General features: G+C 36.9%; 1 protein-coding gene across 1 annotated transcript in view; it reads right to left on the minus strand.

Annotated features, from left to right (window-relative positions):
• The window catches only part of SERPINB11 (serpin family B member 11), a 21,435-nt gene that overhangs the window by 1,579 nt on the left and 2,613 nt on the right, over positions 1-17,243 (minus strand). The window contains exons 2-7 of the mRNA XM_006141828.3: positions 11,615-11,799; positions 10,609-10,668; positions 9,050-9,178; positions 7,661-7,778; positions 1,337-1,479; positions 410-565 (exon numbers count right to left, since the gene is read on the minus strand). Coding sequence (XP_006141890.1) covers positions 410-565; positions 1,337-1,479; positions 7,661-7,778; positions 9,050-9,178; positions 10,609-10,668; positions 11,615-11,782 — 774 coding nt within the window. The 5' untranslated portion in view covers positions 11,783-11,799. The remainder of the gene's footprint in view (positions 1-409; positions 566-1,336; positions 1,480-7,660; positions 7,779-9,049; positions 9,179-10,608; positions 10,669-11,614; positions 11,800-17,243) is intronic.

Raw genomic sequence — 17,243 nt, forward strand, 5'->3', positions numbered from 1 at the left:
TTTCCCTCTCATTCTGTCCCTCCCTGGTCAAATTAAAATAAGTAAATAAATAAATAAAGTCAACTAAAATCATTCTTTAAAAAATTAATAATTTCATTACAGGAGAAAGATATCACTCAAGTCTCAAACAACTAGTAAGTGTATTTGTACAAGATGGAGCTTGCACCTGCATGTGCCTTTTTTCATGTAAAAATAACTTGTTCTCTCTAAATATATTACCTTGAAAGACAGTGATCTTTTCTCCCCTGCCCCTTTTCTGTCACTGTCCTGGGTACAACACAGAATGTTTAGGTCCTTTATCAGTGACTGAATGCACTAATGCTGTAGGATACACCAAGTGTGTGTAAGAGTGTGTGTGTGTGCATATGCACACATGCATCTGCTGTGTGTAGCATTCTTGTAACTTTACCTGTTCTAGATTGGCTGTGCCTACTGGAAGCAGAATAATCATGCTTAGTTTGTTGTTAACATAGGGTAGCTCAAGAACTTGCATCTGTGGTTCCTTTATGAAGGCCAATTTAAACGTCCCAGTTTGATGCATCATTTCCACAATTACACTTTTATCCTATTTTTAAAAAGATTATAATTAAATTGTACAGTTGCATATGTAAGTGTATATGCACATATACTAATTTTGTTGTATAACATAAATACCTGCATTAACACTCTAGTGGCATAGGTAAAATATAAATTACAAAGGATATCCTTCATTACGTTCCTTTGCATAAGTTATCATTTTATTTTTATTTCAAAATAAGTCATGATTAGAGACTGAGTAGTTCTAATAATATACATAGATGACTTGGTTCGACCAAAAACAAAGGCTTCTAGCTAAAAGGATTTATTTGGAAAATAACACAATAGAATAATTTTCTTAATCTAATTACAGACACTAGTAGAGGAATAACACAGTTTGATTGTGCTGCTAAGAAAAGTGGCTACAGCATATAGGGGAAAAAATGCACACAGGGAACATTAGAAAAGAACAGGTTTTCTTCTATACCGGAGAGTCTCAGCATCCAGACATCAGTTAAGTGCCCTATGAGAAAGGCTACTGTCACTTAATAAGGAAAACATAAAAATTTATAGAAAACACAATGGAAGGAATCCAGTGGGCCAGATGGTGGAATGCCTATTAAGGAAACTGGATACCACATGGTAAACCGTGTGGTTCAAGTCCTGGACCCAGTGGCTTGAAAACACACCAGGCATGTATTACATATATCCCAGAAACCCAAGAGGAGAATGGAGGAGAAACGAAATCTTTCTCAGCTGTCCTTAAATAGTCAATGCATTTTCCAAATTTTGTCATTAGTCTGAAAAATTAAATACTTACCTCATTTAACTGAAAGGGAGTTCTAACTGTCTCTCTTTCCTGAAATTTATTTTGCCATTGTCCTTTGAAATATATGGCATTCACCATGACCATGACAGAAGAGGGTTCAATTGTGCCCTTTTCGAAGAGGTTTGTGACTTTTCCTAGTATTGAAAAAAAAAAAAAAAGAAAGAAAATTATATTTGGATTCAAACTTACTGATAACACAGAGTGTGATAGTCACAAGGAATTTAGACCCAGAAAAACAAATAAACAAACTAAACTAAACTAAATTTGAGATGTCAGTAGGAATTCTTCATTGCCTGGTCTAAGAGTTGTCTTTGTTGGGACCAACAGATGGCATAATGGTTACATTGCTGGATTCCCACACAGCTGACCATGGTTCGTGTCCCAGACCCAGTGGCTTAAAACTCACACTGGACATGTGTATGTGCATACCCAATATCCTGAAAGCAGAAGGGATTACAGTGTGGCCATCCCCATCTAGGGAATGATTTCTCACTTTCTGTCTCTGTCTCTCTCTATCTCTCTGGCAAGCATACTCGCCCTATAGCATAAATGTCTCTTAAAAAAAAAAAAAAAGAGTTGGGAATCAGCAGTTAGGGTAATGGCTGCTGGACTTCCACGTAGTCGACCGCGGTTCGGTCCCGGACCCGGTGGCTTAAAACTCACGCTGGGCACGTGTGCGTGCTTGCCCAAGATCCCAAGAGGAGAATGGAGGAGAAGGGATTGCGGTGTGACCATCCCCTCTGGGGGGTGATTTCTTGCTTTCTGTCTCTATGTCTCTCTCTGTCTGTCTGGCGAGTGCATGCGCCCTATAGCGAAAAAACTCTCAAATAAAAAGAGTTGCCTTTGTCAAATGAAGTTTATTTCAAAGAATATTGAATGCTTCATTACTTCTAAGCACCCAGGGAGTAGCTAGTACAAATATTAATGATGTATCAATTTTATCCTGATTTTAATTTAATAACCTCAGTGTTCTCCCATGTTGAGAAATCTGCTTGGTTAAGTTTTACGAGTTCAGAAACTAATGGTACAATGAGTTGGTGCCATAAACACTCAAAGGGAGATTCTATTTTTTATCATAATCTTGTTTATATTACATCGAATTACATGTAACTTTATAGTGTATTACATTTCTTTTTCCAGAAGGAATACCATACAAAGACATTAAAATCCCCATCATCATCATCAAATAGGTTTTAATTATTTTTCCAGATTATTATTACTATTATTCCAATTTTTTTAAACATTTAGTAACTATCGTCTAGCTTGTAAAAAGATTTTATCCAACATGAAATACTTCTCAGACCAGTCCAATTAAAAATACTATACACGTCATCATCAACAGATAATAAACCATTTCTGTGTCCCACTAATGTCCTGCCTCTCTATTTGTTCTCTTGCTATTCTTTTCTATACTCTTTTTCTCTTGCCCCGTTCCACACTGTCTTCATCATCGCTAACTATTTTCACTTCTATGGCCTCCAATATTTCTATCTCTACCATAAAGTATGGATAGTCAGTATATATTAAGGGGGGAAATATAATATCTTTCTTTCGTATCCTGGCTTGCTTCACTCCACAATAGATCCTCCATATCTGACCACTTTCTATCAAATGCTAGAGTCTTGTTGGTTTTTATGGCTATCAGAGGGGGATTCTTTAAACATGGCAATATGACTACAGTTCTAGTAAAATATATTTTAAGGACAAAAAGAACTGCAAAAAGTATTATAAGCTATGATTGTTTTACCAGTATTGTTATTTTGGGACTGTGTTGTGGTATGAGATAACTGGAAACACAGCAACAATGGAAAATGGGATTTTGGACATGAGATAAAAGAAATATAGATGTAAAGGGTGAGCTTTAAGTAAAAATACTATTAATCTAAATTTAAATGGGGAATATAAGTTAAAAAGTTGTTGTAATTAACCTAGAAAAGATATATTCCTTAGTTATAAACACTGGAAGGCCTAAAAAACATGACCAAACTATTAGTGATGAGCATTTTTGTATCCAGAATATGGTCTCTAAGTATCGATTCTAATTAGAAGGATCCAGAACACCCTGGAAAAGTAGGCAATTTCAAGATAGAGACAGGAAATGAATAAAAATAAGTCTGAAGGACCAACCCTGTAGAACAGCAGTTAGATGCTGTGCAGAGAAAGTGACCAGGGTTCAAGTCTCACCCTGTCAGCTTTCAGAACATGCTAGACACATGCATGCATACCCAGGACCCTGATAAGATGGAGAGTCAGCGGTATGACTAGGCCCCGTGAGAGGTTTCTCTCTCTCACTCTCCCTTCTCTCTCTTATGTGTTCATAAAAACCTACCTGTTTGGCCGGGGGGGGGGGGGAAATAAAAGATGAGTCTGGAACATTTGGCCAAATGAGAAAGCAAGAACCCTACCAAATTCTACAAGAGTAAACATCAGAAGGACAAAGGAATCGATGTGCAGAGGTGCCCCTCACTAAACTGGCAATTTTTTTTTTTGAGAGGTTTTCGCTATAGGGCACGTGCACTCGCCAGACAGAGAGAAAGAGACAAAGAGACAGAAAGCGAGAAATCACCACCCAGGGGGGATAGACATGCTGCAATCCCTTCTCCTCCATTCTCCTCTTGGGATCTTGGGCACGCACACACATGCACCCGTGGGCACGCACACACACGCACCCGGCGTGAGTTTTAAGTCACCGGGTCCAGGACGTGAACCGCAGTCAACTACATGGGAGTCCAGCGACATAGCCATTACGCTAACTGCTGGTCCCTAAACTGGCAATTAAACCTGCAATATGAATAATAACTACAATAGATGGATGCACGTAAAAACCGTAATGTACTCTTTTATAATGATAACAAATAGAAAAAGCTCATTGGCCACCTTTGGAGGATGCCGGAGAGGAGGAGAATATTATTCTGAAACTGGTTTTGAAGAGAAAGAATTTGGAATCAATTTTTCTGTTTCTCCCAAATGAATTTGTGAGAAATACATCATCTTATATATAAAGAAGAAATACTTGCATTGGACTGCAATTTTATGACCTTTAATGAAATAACGGACCTAAGCCATCATCATCAATGACCACGATTGTCACACACACCAAGAGGAGCAGTCAGACATCTATCTCCTGAGGGACACACAGCACCTCCAATGAAGCACCTTTGTTAAAAGAAAATATTAACCTGAGTCTTATCAAGTCTCTAGCTCTGATTGCCAGTGCATAGCAATATAAAGATAGGAAATTATTGAATGACATTTCAGGATACAGTCATCACTATCTACACTATGGAAACTACAAGGCAAATATTTGTTTTCTTTAACAAACATTCTGCAGAAAAAAAAGTTGGAGAGGTAGAAAGACATCCTTAGATAAAAGAGACTTTAAAGGCAGAGAGCAAAGGCAGTTACTAGGTATTGGGGAATGGGAGAAAGTGAGAAAATGGCGCATGTGCTTACGTGCCCAAGATCCCGAGAGGAGAATGGAGGAGAAGGGATTGTGGCATGGCCACCCCCCCTGCGGGGTGATTTCTCGCTCTCTGTCTCTCTGTCTCTCTGTCTTTCTGGTGAGCACACATGCCCTATGGCAAAAAGTTAAAAAAACGAACAAACAAAAACTGTATAAAGACAGTTATAAGATGAATCCATTTTGGACACCTCATGTACGTCATGGAGACTACAGTTAATAAAACTGTGTTGTATACTTGAAATTTCGTCAGATGTTTTGTATTCTCTCCATGAAATGAACTTATAAATAAATTAATAAACCCCGGTCAGATGTTAAGTATTCTCTCCACGAAATGAACTTATAAATAAATTAATAAACCCCCTAAATAAACAAATAAATAAAATAAGTTCACCACATAAAAGGACATAGAAGACACCGTAGAAGACTCAGAGGGCTTCACCAATGGATTCTCTTAAACATATTTTTAAAAATCACTTTAATCTTACATAAACTCTTTTGGAAATTAGGAAAAGAAGGAACACTTGTGGCCTCATTACATGAAGAAAGGGTTGCTACCTGTACTAACAAAAATATTCCAAGAAAGGAAATCTAAGTCAAATTCTTTTAGCATAGTTACAAAATCTCTAAGGAAAATATTAGGAACTCAACCTGATAATGAAAAAATATAATGCATTCTGATCAAGTAAGAAAATAAAGTTAGGCCTAGTTATGGTGGTGCAGGTGCTGCTGGTGAAACTGCAGCCTTATGAGAGGCCCAATCAGATCCCTGGCAGACCTGAACATAATGGGTATGCCTGTAATCCTGAAGGTCTGGGTGACTGCGAAAAGGCTTGCAGCATGGCGAGACCCTGTTGACAGTAGCTTCCCACCCCATGCCCCTAGAAATAATCTGAAAAGAAAAAGATATGTTTAGCTTAATATTAATATTTTAAAAATCAATCAATATAATTCACTAAATATTATAATAAAATAATAGCTCAATAGATTCAGAAAAATCCTCAATAAAATATGATTGTCATTTTTGTCAAAAATTCTTAGAAGCTAGAAATAAGAAACAGTCTTCATCTCAAAAACATGTGTTCATAAAAACACATTTTTTTAATTGCAGCACACATTTTTCCTGATGTTTTACTAAAACCACTTAGAAACAAGACCTAAATTCAGAAACAAGATTCAACATGATGCCCAGTATCACACTTCTATTCACGTGAAGGCCCTCTTCAATAAGGCAAGAAAAGAAACCAGAAATATTAGAAAAGAAAATATTGTGTTTATATAAAATCTGAAATAGTGTAAAGCTAAGCTAGAATTAAGTAAATTCAGCAATGTTAATACACAAAAGTCAATTATATACTAATACATCAACCACAACAAATAAAATTTGAAAAATAGATACCAACTAAAATTCAACAAATATTACAAAACCTAGAAATAATTTGTCACAAGTCTGACAAAACTTTAACATCAAGAAATACAAAATATTACTGAAATAAATTAAACAGGACCTAAATAAGAAGAGTTAAATTTCATGGTCATAAGTTGGAAGCTGATAAAGATGTTTTATCTCTTAAAATCTATAGATCCATGTAATTCCAATTAAAATTTGAACTGATGTATTTTATGAAAGTTGGCAAGCTAAATTTTAAATGTACTTGAAAATGCAAAGATCAAGATTAGCCAAAGTAACTTAGAAGACAATCAATGTCAGAAGATTTATACTTTCAGCTAACCAAGACTTGTTATAAAGCTAATGTGATTATGGGATTCACTTCATGATAGTTTTCAAACAATCTATCTATAATAATCTACTTTTGTGTAAGTATATATAAAATCGGTACTTAAGGGATGTATCGACGAATTGCAAGGTATAGATGATTTAAGCCAAAAAGAAGACTGTAGAAATATGAAAACATACTGAATATTTGTTAATAGTAAATTATTCTTTTTAATGTTCTAGATGTGATAATAGTGTTGTGGTCATATTAAAAATAGTCTATACTTTCATAGAAACAAACTGAAATATGTATAGGAAAAATGATAAGATACCTGGGATTTGACCCAAAATAATCTGGAAGAGCAAGAGCTGGTGGGAAAGAGAATGTATATACACATGAGACTGACCATGAGTGATCAATGTTGTAGTGGAGCGATGGATAAATTAGGGTTCATTGATATTCTCTCTACTTTTGTATAAACTTACATTTTTTTCCTTAACAAAGTTTTTTTTTTTTTTTTGGAGAGGTTTTTGCTATAGTACACGTGCGCTCACCAGAGAGAGGCAGAGAGACAGAAAGAGAGAAATCACCCCCCAGGGGAGATGGCCACACAACAATCCCTTCTCCTTCATTCTCCTCTGGGGATCTTGGGCATACATGCACATGTGCCTGGCGTGAGTTTAAGCCACCAGGTCCGAGACTCTAACCACGGTCGACTACATGGGAGTCCAGCGACATAGCCATTATGTCAACTGCTGGTCACCCTTAACTAAGTATTTTTAAGCAAAGAAACACATTTTTGTTAGCAAATTGTTATTGTGCCATTTAAAAAAATAAATACTGAACAAAATATAGTAGTTTCTTATTGTAAAAGATAGTTTTACGTTCATTTAATTGTATAATGTGCAACAACATTTCTATAAAATAGAAATGATGTTCTTTCTCAGAATCACATGGTATATATCATTTGAGACCAAGAGTACAACTGGCATTCCACAATATGGCCTCTTGCCCTTCATGGCTGACCTGCCTATCAGTTCTGGACTTCCTTCAGCTTTTTTGTTAGCAGATAGATTCAGAGAGTTTGTCAACACAACACATATAACGTTTGGAGACACATTTGTGACTTATTCTTACCATTAGTTTTACTTTCCACCCAAGCATTAATAGTTTTCCTTGTTTCTTCTGCAGACTGTTCAAAATCAACAGTTTCCAACCCAGCTTGATACAATTTCTCAGAACAGTTTAAATATTGCTATTATAAAAAAAAGGCAATTAAACAATTTCACAAAATAGTGTACAGGAAAGAAATACCTTTAGCTGTATGTGTTCTAAAATCCTAACACAGACACAAGAGCAGTTCCTACATACAAGTCTGAAAGAGCAGAATCTTTATATACTTATGTTTAATAAAATGAATAAACTTAACAAAATCCTGGGCCAGCCCCACATGGTCAGCCGCAGTTTGAACCCTTGCCTAGGCAACTTGAAAGGCATCGAGGGCCTGTGTGTATGAGGGGCCAAAATCCTGATGGGATGGAGGGACGGAGGAAAAGGGCTGCAGCGTGGCCACGCACCATTGCAAGGTGTGCTTTCTCCTTCTTTCTTTCTCACGTGTATGCACATACCTTCTAGTAATTATTAAAAAATAATAACTAAATCCAAAATACCCCTAAAAGGAATGCTCAGAAAGTTTTCCTTGTTAATTCTGTCAGATGATTGGCTTTCTTAGTTCTAAAACATTCAAAGCAAAATGTTTGTAGTACAAAAGTGAGCTACCCACCTAACTGCAAAAATAATAATTCTGAGTCTCAGAAGCATGTCACATCTAAGACATACTCTGGATTACCAGCCTAAGGACATCATCCGGCTTCACCCAGTTAGCATTTAATACTGGACCGACAAAACCTACATTGCTAATCTAGTATTTTACTTAAAGCAAGATGACAAAATGATTAAAAATGGGAAGATGAATTTAGACAGTGATAAAAATCTAGATTTTGTCATTTGAGGATCCCTGTGACCTTTGTCAATTTGACTTTTCAGAACCTGTTTTACAATCTGCAGAATCAATGGCAGTTTTGTACTTACATTTTAGCACAACAGGATTATACGAAATAACACCTGCAATATATGAATTAGCACATACATAAACTACATACTATAGTGCATATAGGGAAGAGCCTGCTGTTACCACTTTGGCACTGGATAGAATTAGCTCAGTCCTCTAATTTTAAAGATAAGAGAAATGGCTTGCACAAAGTCATGGGTCTAGATGGGAGCAGAACTCAGGTCTTGTGACTCCCAGTGCAGAGTACCTTCAACTAACTGATACTCTGCATTAAGAACCTTGAAAGAAAATTAAAAAAAAAAAAAATAGGTTTTCCTCTGACCCACAGACATAACTTTTTGTCTACTTTTTTTGTGCTTCATCCTTTCTTGACTCTTCTCACCCTTCATTAATTTTATGGTATGAAATTCACAGTGTGCCAAGGAAGTCGTTACTCAGCATTTCAGATGGGTTACCTGATGGAATGCCTTAGCCTTTGTCCCATAGAGTCTGTTTGCAATGCTGAGCGTGTAGTTAGAGTCCAGCTGGTTGATTTGAGAGAATAGGACTCCAAACTCAGAATGAATTCTTCCAGCTTGGCTGCACTAGAACATCAGAAACAAAGAAAGTAAACAGCAGAAACAAAGGTGTATTAAGTTGCTTGATTTCTTGCCATCGGAGAGTTATAAATAATGTGAACAAAACATCCAGCAAACAAGGTGTTTGCTCACAAGTAAAAAGGCAGTGAATACAAAGAGTTCAAGAGTTTAAAGCACTTTTCTTCTGCAGATTTCCTCTAGCAAAATAATCTTATCACTCTTTGACGTTGCTTGCAGACTATTCAAAATTGTAAGCTACTGTAAAACACGCATGCCCTGTTGACCCCAGTAGGGGCAGAAGTTTCCATAAATAAAGCCGAAGTTTCCAAAACAAGGAGATCCTCGTGGGGTATTTAAGCCAATAACCCAAATGCTATTGCTACCTTTGCTTTTATGTTTACAGAATTATTTCTCTTCTCTATGATGTTTTTTTCAATGTCTCGTTTTCTATGTGGCCATTTAATCAAACACTCCAGCCTTTCACTGAACTGGCCTTAGTAGTAGCGATTTTGCTAAGCATAGAGCTTTGATGTGATTGAAACTGCCCAAAATGTAGAGCTGTAAAGGGATTGCGTGTATATTTCCTGAAGTAATGGTTTCTAAACTATGGACTTTGAGCTCCTAATAATAAGCTATAAGCAAGTATTTTGTGACTACAAGTGTTTATGTATTTTCTCACCAATCACTGTTACACACTATTTTCATGTGGGAGTTCTACATACTTTAGGTATTAAAATGAATTCTTTTTCTAGAAAGAACTGGGAGCCATCGTCCCAGAGTGTATGAGTTGGGCAACAACCATTTTTCTACTATAATTTTATGCAAAGCATCCCTTCACCAAACTGAAAAAAATATAGCACTATGAAAAAGCTAACAGATTCAACATAGGACACAGTTTATAGAAGGGATCATCTGGGACCAGTAGATGGCATAATAGTTACATCGCTGGATTCCCATGTAGTCGACTACGGTTCAAGTCCCAGCCCCTGGCTTAAAACTCACGCTGGACATGTGTGCATGTGTACTCACCCAAAATCCTAGAGGAGAATAGAGGAGAAGAAATTATGGTGTGGCTATCCCCCCAGAGGAGGGTGATTTCTCACTTTCTCTCTCTTTTTATCTCTCTTGCAAGCACACATGCCCTATAGCAAAAATCTCTAAAAAAAAAAAAATAATAAAAAAAGAACAAGGAAATCACTGAAGTTTAAGTAAGGATATCAATAAATCAGATAACAACATCTAGGAGAGTCTCTTATTGTTATTTTCATTATTAACATTATGTTAAGCTCTATAGATGATAGTGATTGGTAGGAAAATTAAACGAGCAGATCAAAGTAGACATCGCTTCTCCCTTAAGACCAAAGACACCGGACTATTATTTCTTGGTATTCTTATGTTAAAGAGCATTCAACAGCCCAGCAACGATACTATCATACCTTATATGAGTCCTTAAATTCTGGTGTTAATGATTCTCCAATATTATTGAAGTGAAGCACCTGGAAAAGGAAAAGGAAGCAACTGACATCAAAAGCAATGTATGGTCTCTAAAGGTTAACAGCTGAATTGTTTTTCCAGTTTAGATAACCCAACAATGATAGCTAACACATAATATTGTTATGTTCCAAGTTCTGAACTAAGTCTTCACATCTTCTATGTAAGTCTCCAAAGAAATGAATGAGTAGATACCATGATCCCCATTTTATGCTGAGAAGATTGAGGTTAAAAGAGATCAAGCAGCTCCAGACCATTGCCTGTCAGTCTCCAAAGACTGAGCTCCAAGTTACCAAGCTCTCCTGCCTTCATCATAGCTACTGTTCTCAGATATTTAACTAGGACAGTGGCACTCTAGGGCCATGGATGACACTCTGTGGCATCCCAGCACAAACAATAATAAGATGTACAAATATTCCAAAAGTTGTTGTGATATTCCTCCAGAATTTACATAACCATATGTATAATGAAAAAGATTATCAAATGTTCACCTATGGAACCTCAAAGTTGCCTTTCCCCTCTCTCTATTTTTCCATGTGAAAAATGGGGCTAATAATCTCTACCTGATACACAGGTTATGATGTCCAAATATAATAATGAATTCTTTAAGTTGATAACTTTTAAACTATTGTTAAGTTTCATAATAAGTTTAAACTTCTAGAAATCAAGAATAATATCATATATTTGTTTTCTATCACATTTAAATCGCTGAAAGGTGCTCTAAACACTAACTGTAGAGATGTATTTATGATACCACTGATGGGAAGGAACATACTATGTATTGCATGATTCACATTACAATGTATTATTTATCTAAGCCAGAACTCATTTTAAGAAATATGGTTTGCCCAATGTTTTTTTTTTTTCCACACAAAATGGCAAAGTTTTCTTGGTATAAAGACAACAGAAATGCCACTGACCCATGGGTGTATGAACAATGGGGTTCCATACCTTTTCCATTTGTTCTGCACTGTGTCCTCTGGCACCGAGAAGGAGCACACTTAGAGCATAAAGCAGACTCAGCGGGGAAAAGAAGATGTTATCTCCTACATTGTTACTGTTCAGCTCTTTGAATACATCAAGGCAAAATTCAACATTTGCTGTGCTGAGGGAATCCATTTTTACGCAAGCACTGCCTGAGAACAAAAGGAGGAAAAATCTCAGAGCCTCACTTGAAGGTACAGACAATATCTATAGATGAATTATGCTCATGTGACTACTAACTGAGTAGCAAGACACCTGACGTATTGTACATGTTTTTATTATCTGATCTGCCTTTCTATAGAGTACCATATCCATTGGAACAAGGAATGTGTTTTGTTTATATGCTTTATTCCAGCACCTAAGCCAGCCCTGGCCATAGAGTAGGAACTCAATAAACATCTGTGAAGAGATGGAGAGAATTTCAATCCGGTAAGTACTATATGTATGTGTACACAAAACACCATGTAAGCACCGAGGAGAGACACATAGCCAAACTCAGAGTTACAGGTAGACTTCCTGGAGAAGGTAATATCCCTTCCACTTCTTAAAGAATGAAGAGTCATCCATGTATATACATGTAAGAAGAGCATTCCTGACAAAAGGAATAGCATGAACAGAGACTCAATACTTGAAAAAGAACTTCATGTTACAAGAGCAGGACATAGGAGGCCGAATGTGGGGAACAATAAAGCAGGAGACAAGCAGGACTGTGTCTTTGTAAGCCTGGCATTCCCCATTGAGAAGAAATCAGAGACAATTCAGCGTTTGTTGGATTGGGTCTCCATGCCACCTAGTCAGAGGTTATATCTTTTCCATGATGATAAATCTCAATCTCTTTCTCTCCTCTCAACTGATACTGTCTGATTCTCTTCTCCATGGTCTCCCTCTGATTTTCAGATTGCTCTGTAGGTTATTGGACTTCTTTCTCATGATCTCTTCACTGAATATATTTTTTTTCTATTTTCAGATACCTTCACATTCTCCCTCAGACAGCCTAATAAAAACAAACAAAATCTAACAGAAAGTGAATGGAAAACTAACCTTCCTTCCACTCCCTTCTTTGCTAAGAGGACCTACTATGATGTAGATTTCATGTAGCCAGTTCTTCAGAAAGGGCTTCAACTTTCCCAGTCCTCAGAATCAGGCTTTGGTTGATCTAAGCCAACTGGGGTAACTCTGTATTCCAAATCAGAGACTGTTCTAGCCATCAAAAGATACCAAAATTCTTGCCAATAAGAAAGGAGGAGAAGTTGCTGGGAAGGGCTTATAGGAAAGATTTCCCTTTAAATAAGAAGAGATCCACAGGAAGAAATCAGATCTCTTCTTCTTCGCAGAGTTGTTTGTTTGCATGTGACTACTATTCAGCAGTTATTTTGTAACCATGAGGTAGCCAGCTTAAGAGACTAAACCAAGGGACCAGCAGATGGCATCATGGTTACATCACTGGACTCCCACATAGTCAACTGCTATTTAAGTCCTGGATCTGGTCACTTGAAACTCAGCTAGACGTGTGTGTGTGTGTGTGTGTATGTGTGTGTGTGTATGTGTGTGTGTCTTTATACACCATTGTTCACTACATCCCCAGGAGGATAATTTCTCACTTTCTGTCTCTCTGTCTCTCTGGTAAGCACACATGTCCTATAGCAAAAATCTCTGTCCCCACTTAATATATACCGAGTATATATGCACTCTATGACTGAAACTAATTGTCAAAAGGATAGAGAAACGCAGTATATAGATGTAAATACCAGATATAGTGTGTGTGAAAGAGGAGGGTCTGAGGAAGGACATTTGGGGGAGGGACAGGGAGGCAAAGCATTAATGGCACAAAGCATTAATGGCACAAATATCTGTTGAAGATATTTCATAGTTTTATCAAGAGTACTAGGGAGAAATGTTTACCTGTTGAAATATCCATTTTTTAAGACAAATAATAATGTGATTGAATGTATGGAAGAAAATGAAATGAAAAAATAAATAAATAAAGGAAAAAACATCTCCCTAAGAACTTGGGTCTTTGGTTGCACACCACTGAGAGGATGGATTGACCTACTCTGGACGTGCCCTACTTTGGGGTTTCTTGTCATGTGAGATCATCATATCACTGCATTGTTTGAGCCATTTTTGTTGACTCTTGTTACTTGCACCCAACATCCCAACTCACTTCAGGAATATTCTTTATACACCATTGTTCACTAAAGCCAATTAACTCACTTATCTCACTTTCACACCCTTCTATCATAGCCACATCTTCTCCCTTATTAAATACCCAAGGGACCTAGAAAGAGTTCATTCTTTTACCACTGATGTACTAGGTCACAGCTTTGCCCTCTTTTAGAAGCTCGGTCTAGTCCTGTGTTCTCTAGAACATTATGGCAGATGGCCACTATCTATCCCCACACATACATATTCATTCTAATTCCCATTATAATTCATCTTGTTTGTAGCCAGCATGTATATGATCTAAGCTCACCTGAGGTGTGTTCTCTGGGGTGTGAGCTTGTTTGTTACTGATTTAGGTATTGATGCCAGTCTTCTCACTAAAACACAGGCTCTGTGTCCTGACTACCAAACAGAGCCAGGCACAAAGCTCTCCAGACGGGGGAGATTGAGGAAAGTACATGGCTCATTCATTATCAGGCAGAGAGAGATGAAAAAGAAATGTATTCCTCACAGGATTTCAAAACAATGACCTATGACATTTACATGCTAAAAATGATGACCACACATCTTCATAGCTGAAACTGGTTGCCCTAAAATAATAATTAAGGAGTAGATGCTATGGATTGCAGTTGTCAGACCACCCACTTAGCCTAGTATACCAGTACCTAGCAATTAGACTACTCCAAGCCAGGATTCTATTTTTCTTTGTGCTTGATGGTTTTTTAAAGAATTTTGTTAATTTTATTTCATGAAAATACCATTACATTTCATTAAGAGAATGTTGTGCTTCAACTTAAAACTTTAACACAGCTCTCTGTAACGTGTGTCACTATAAAAGTGTCCTTGAAACCATTTGTTTAATAATGAAAATACATTTAATAGTAAAGTATGGTCAAACCAAACACTCTTCACACTGTATTTTGTATTTTAGTGACAGAGTTAGCTTGTGAAGTCAGAGTCTGGAATGGAACTCTAAGTCTCATATTTACAAGTAAATGTAAATTTACTTTTCTTAAATTTACATCACAACATTATTACAAAATAGCCTGGTCATGGATCATTGTTATTGCAGTTTTATAGTTCTCGGGCACCTAAGAATTTGGAATATACTAGTAGACCACTTATTGTGGGCCAGGCACTTCTATTACTTTACTTGTTTATTTTCTCTTTTTCTTCTTTTATAGCCAAAGTATAGAAGATTGAGGTACTTGCTCACTTCTTGCTTCTTACCGCTGACCATAGCCGGGCTACAGGACCTTGCTCCTCTTAGCAACATTGACCCATTTCATTGTTTCTTCTTCACCCCCACAAACACCACCTATAATTTACTTAAAGCATGTCCTTTTATTTACACGTGTTTTTGTAAAACATTAATTCCTTTATTATATGCACTTTTCATTTTCAGAGAAGAGCTTATGTTAAGTAGGTTATTTTCACTTGGATTTTAAGATGAACCCATGTTACTCTGGAAACAATCTGTTGCTTCTAAATGCTGTATTCTGTGCTTCCACCATATTTTTGTGTGTCTGCTACCCAGTGACAGATACTCAATGGCCTCCTGCTGCACACCATCACTAACAGTGCCGTCGGGAACATCCTCATACACTCCTCCTTACACATCTATGTGAGAATTTCTACCCAAAGGAAATGGAGGGATCACGGGTCCAGGTAGGCACCAAGCAAAAGCTATACACTATTCAGAATCTTAAGTATTGTAGGATGATGGTTGATGTTACGGCAGTTCTAAAGAGCAGGCAGGGAGGGCTTGGGATGTCATACGCTGCAAGTGAGGGAGTGTGGATTTGAACTCATCCATTTCTCCTGATTCCCATTTGCCACTATTTGCTATTCAGATAAGCTATTATTTGAGATCATTCTTTTTTTATTCTATTACACTGTGCTTATTATCCTTATCATACAAGAATAATATCTTACCAGAAAAAAAGCTTAAAAATGTATTCAGGAGATAAAGTATTAATAGGCTTAATTAAATAGTAAATGGTTAATAAATATAGTATTATTTATCACTTCACAGAGCTTATAGCTCTTCAAACATTCAGTTTACAACACCAAAAAGGAAAACTTTAGGTCCAGGATTTTCTCAAAGATTATAGAAAATATGTAATTAGAATTAATTCATGAATTTTGAATTTTGGCAGGTTTTTTGCTGAAACCAAATTTTAAATGTCATTAATGTAGCACTGAATATATTTGCTTTTTCCATTCATCTTCCAAAATTCCACCTCTTGCAGAGTTCTTTCACAAGGTCTACATTAATCTTATAGCTAAGGTATGCAATACCCTTTATTGGTGGTTTCCTTTCTACCTGGGTAACTGTCTTCACATGTACAAAGATATATGTAGATGAAATTATAGATTTGGGTTTATTGAATATATTGGTCTTCTGTATTATATTGAACATTCCTTGAGGACAAGGAGAATTCTGTGAACTCATCAATCTTCTACAATTATTTGGGAATTCTTATATAGAGAAGTCAATATTCTGAATATCTTACAACTTCCCCATCTAATTAATATTGCCCATTCAGTTCAGGGAAGAAAAAGTCACACAGACAGAAGTCCTAAGGTTCATAGAATCTTATCAAAGATGTATGGACCCGCAAAAAGGCCAAATTCATGCACTGAGAGAAAATTTAGGTAGAAGAGCTTCAAATTGGATCCCCAAAGGGGAAAAGAAGTGCAGAAATTTTCTCTGAGTGTACCGTTCTGTCTACTTTTAGGATAAAGAAATATCTGCCAAGCAAATGAGATGTGTCATCAAGAAGTAGTCGTGGTGGGAACCAGCAGTTAGCGTAATGGCCATGTCGCTGGACTCCCACGTAGTTGACCGCGGTTCGCATCCCGGACCCAGTGGCTTAAAACTCACACCGGGCACATGTGCGTGCGTGCCCAAGATCCCGAGAGGAGAATGGAGGAGAAGGGATTGCGGCGTGACCATCCCTACTGGGGGTGATTTCTCACTTTCTGTCTCTACGTCTCTGTCTGTCTGGTGAGAGCACGCGCTCTATAGCGAAAACCTCTCCAAAAAAAAAAAGAAAAAAGAAAGAAAAAGAAAAAAAAAAAAAAAAAAAAAAAAGAAAAAGAAAAAAAAAAAAAAGAAGTAGTCGTGGAAGAAAGAAAGAGAAAGAAAGAAAAGGAGAAAAGGAAAAATAAAGTAAGGAAAAGAAGGAAAGAAAGAAAGAGAAAAAATAAACAAAATAAAAAGAAAAAAAGAGAAAAAGAAAGATAGACAGCCATGTATTCACAGATATGTATATATCAGCTGAACTTGCTATTGAAAGCAGTTAGATTATTTAAGAAATTTTGTGGTGCCAGCAAGTGTCATGATGGTTAAAGGCACTGGATTCCCACATGGCCAACCGCGGTTTGAGTCCTGGACCAGGCAACTTGCTTTCTTTTTTTTTTTTTTTTA

This window comes from Tupaia chinensis, unplaced genomic scaffold (assembly GCF_000334495.1).
Source record: "Tupaia chinensis unplaced genomic scaffold, TupChi_1.0 Scaffold000065_1, whole genome shotgun sequence".
Classification (NCBI taxonomy): Eukaryota; Metazoa; Chordata; class Mammalia; order Scandentia; family Tupaiidae; genus Tupaia; species Tupaia belangeri.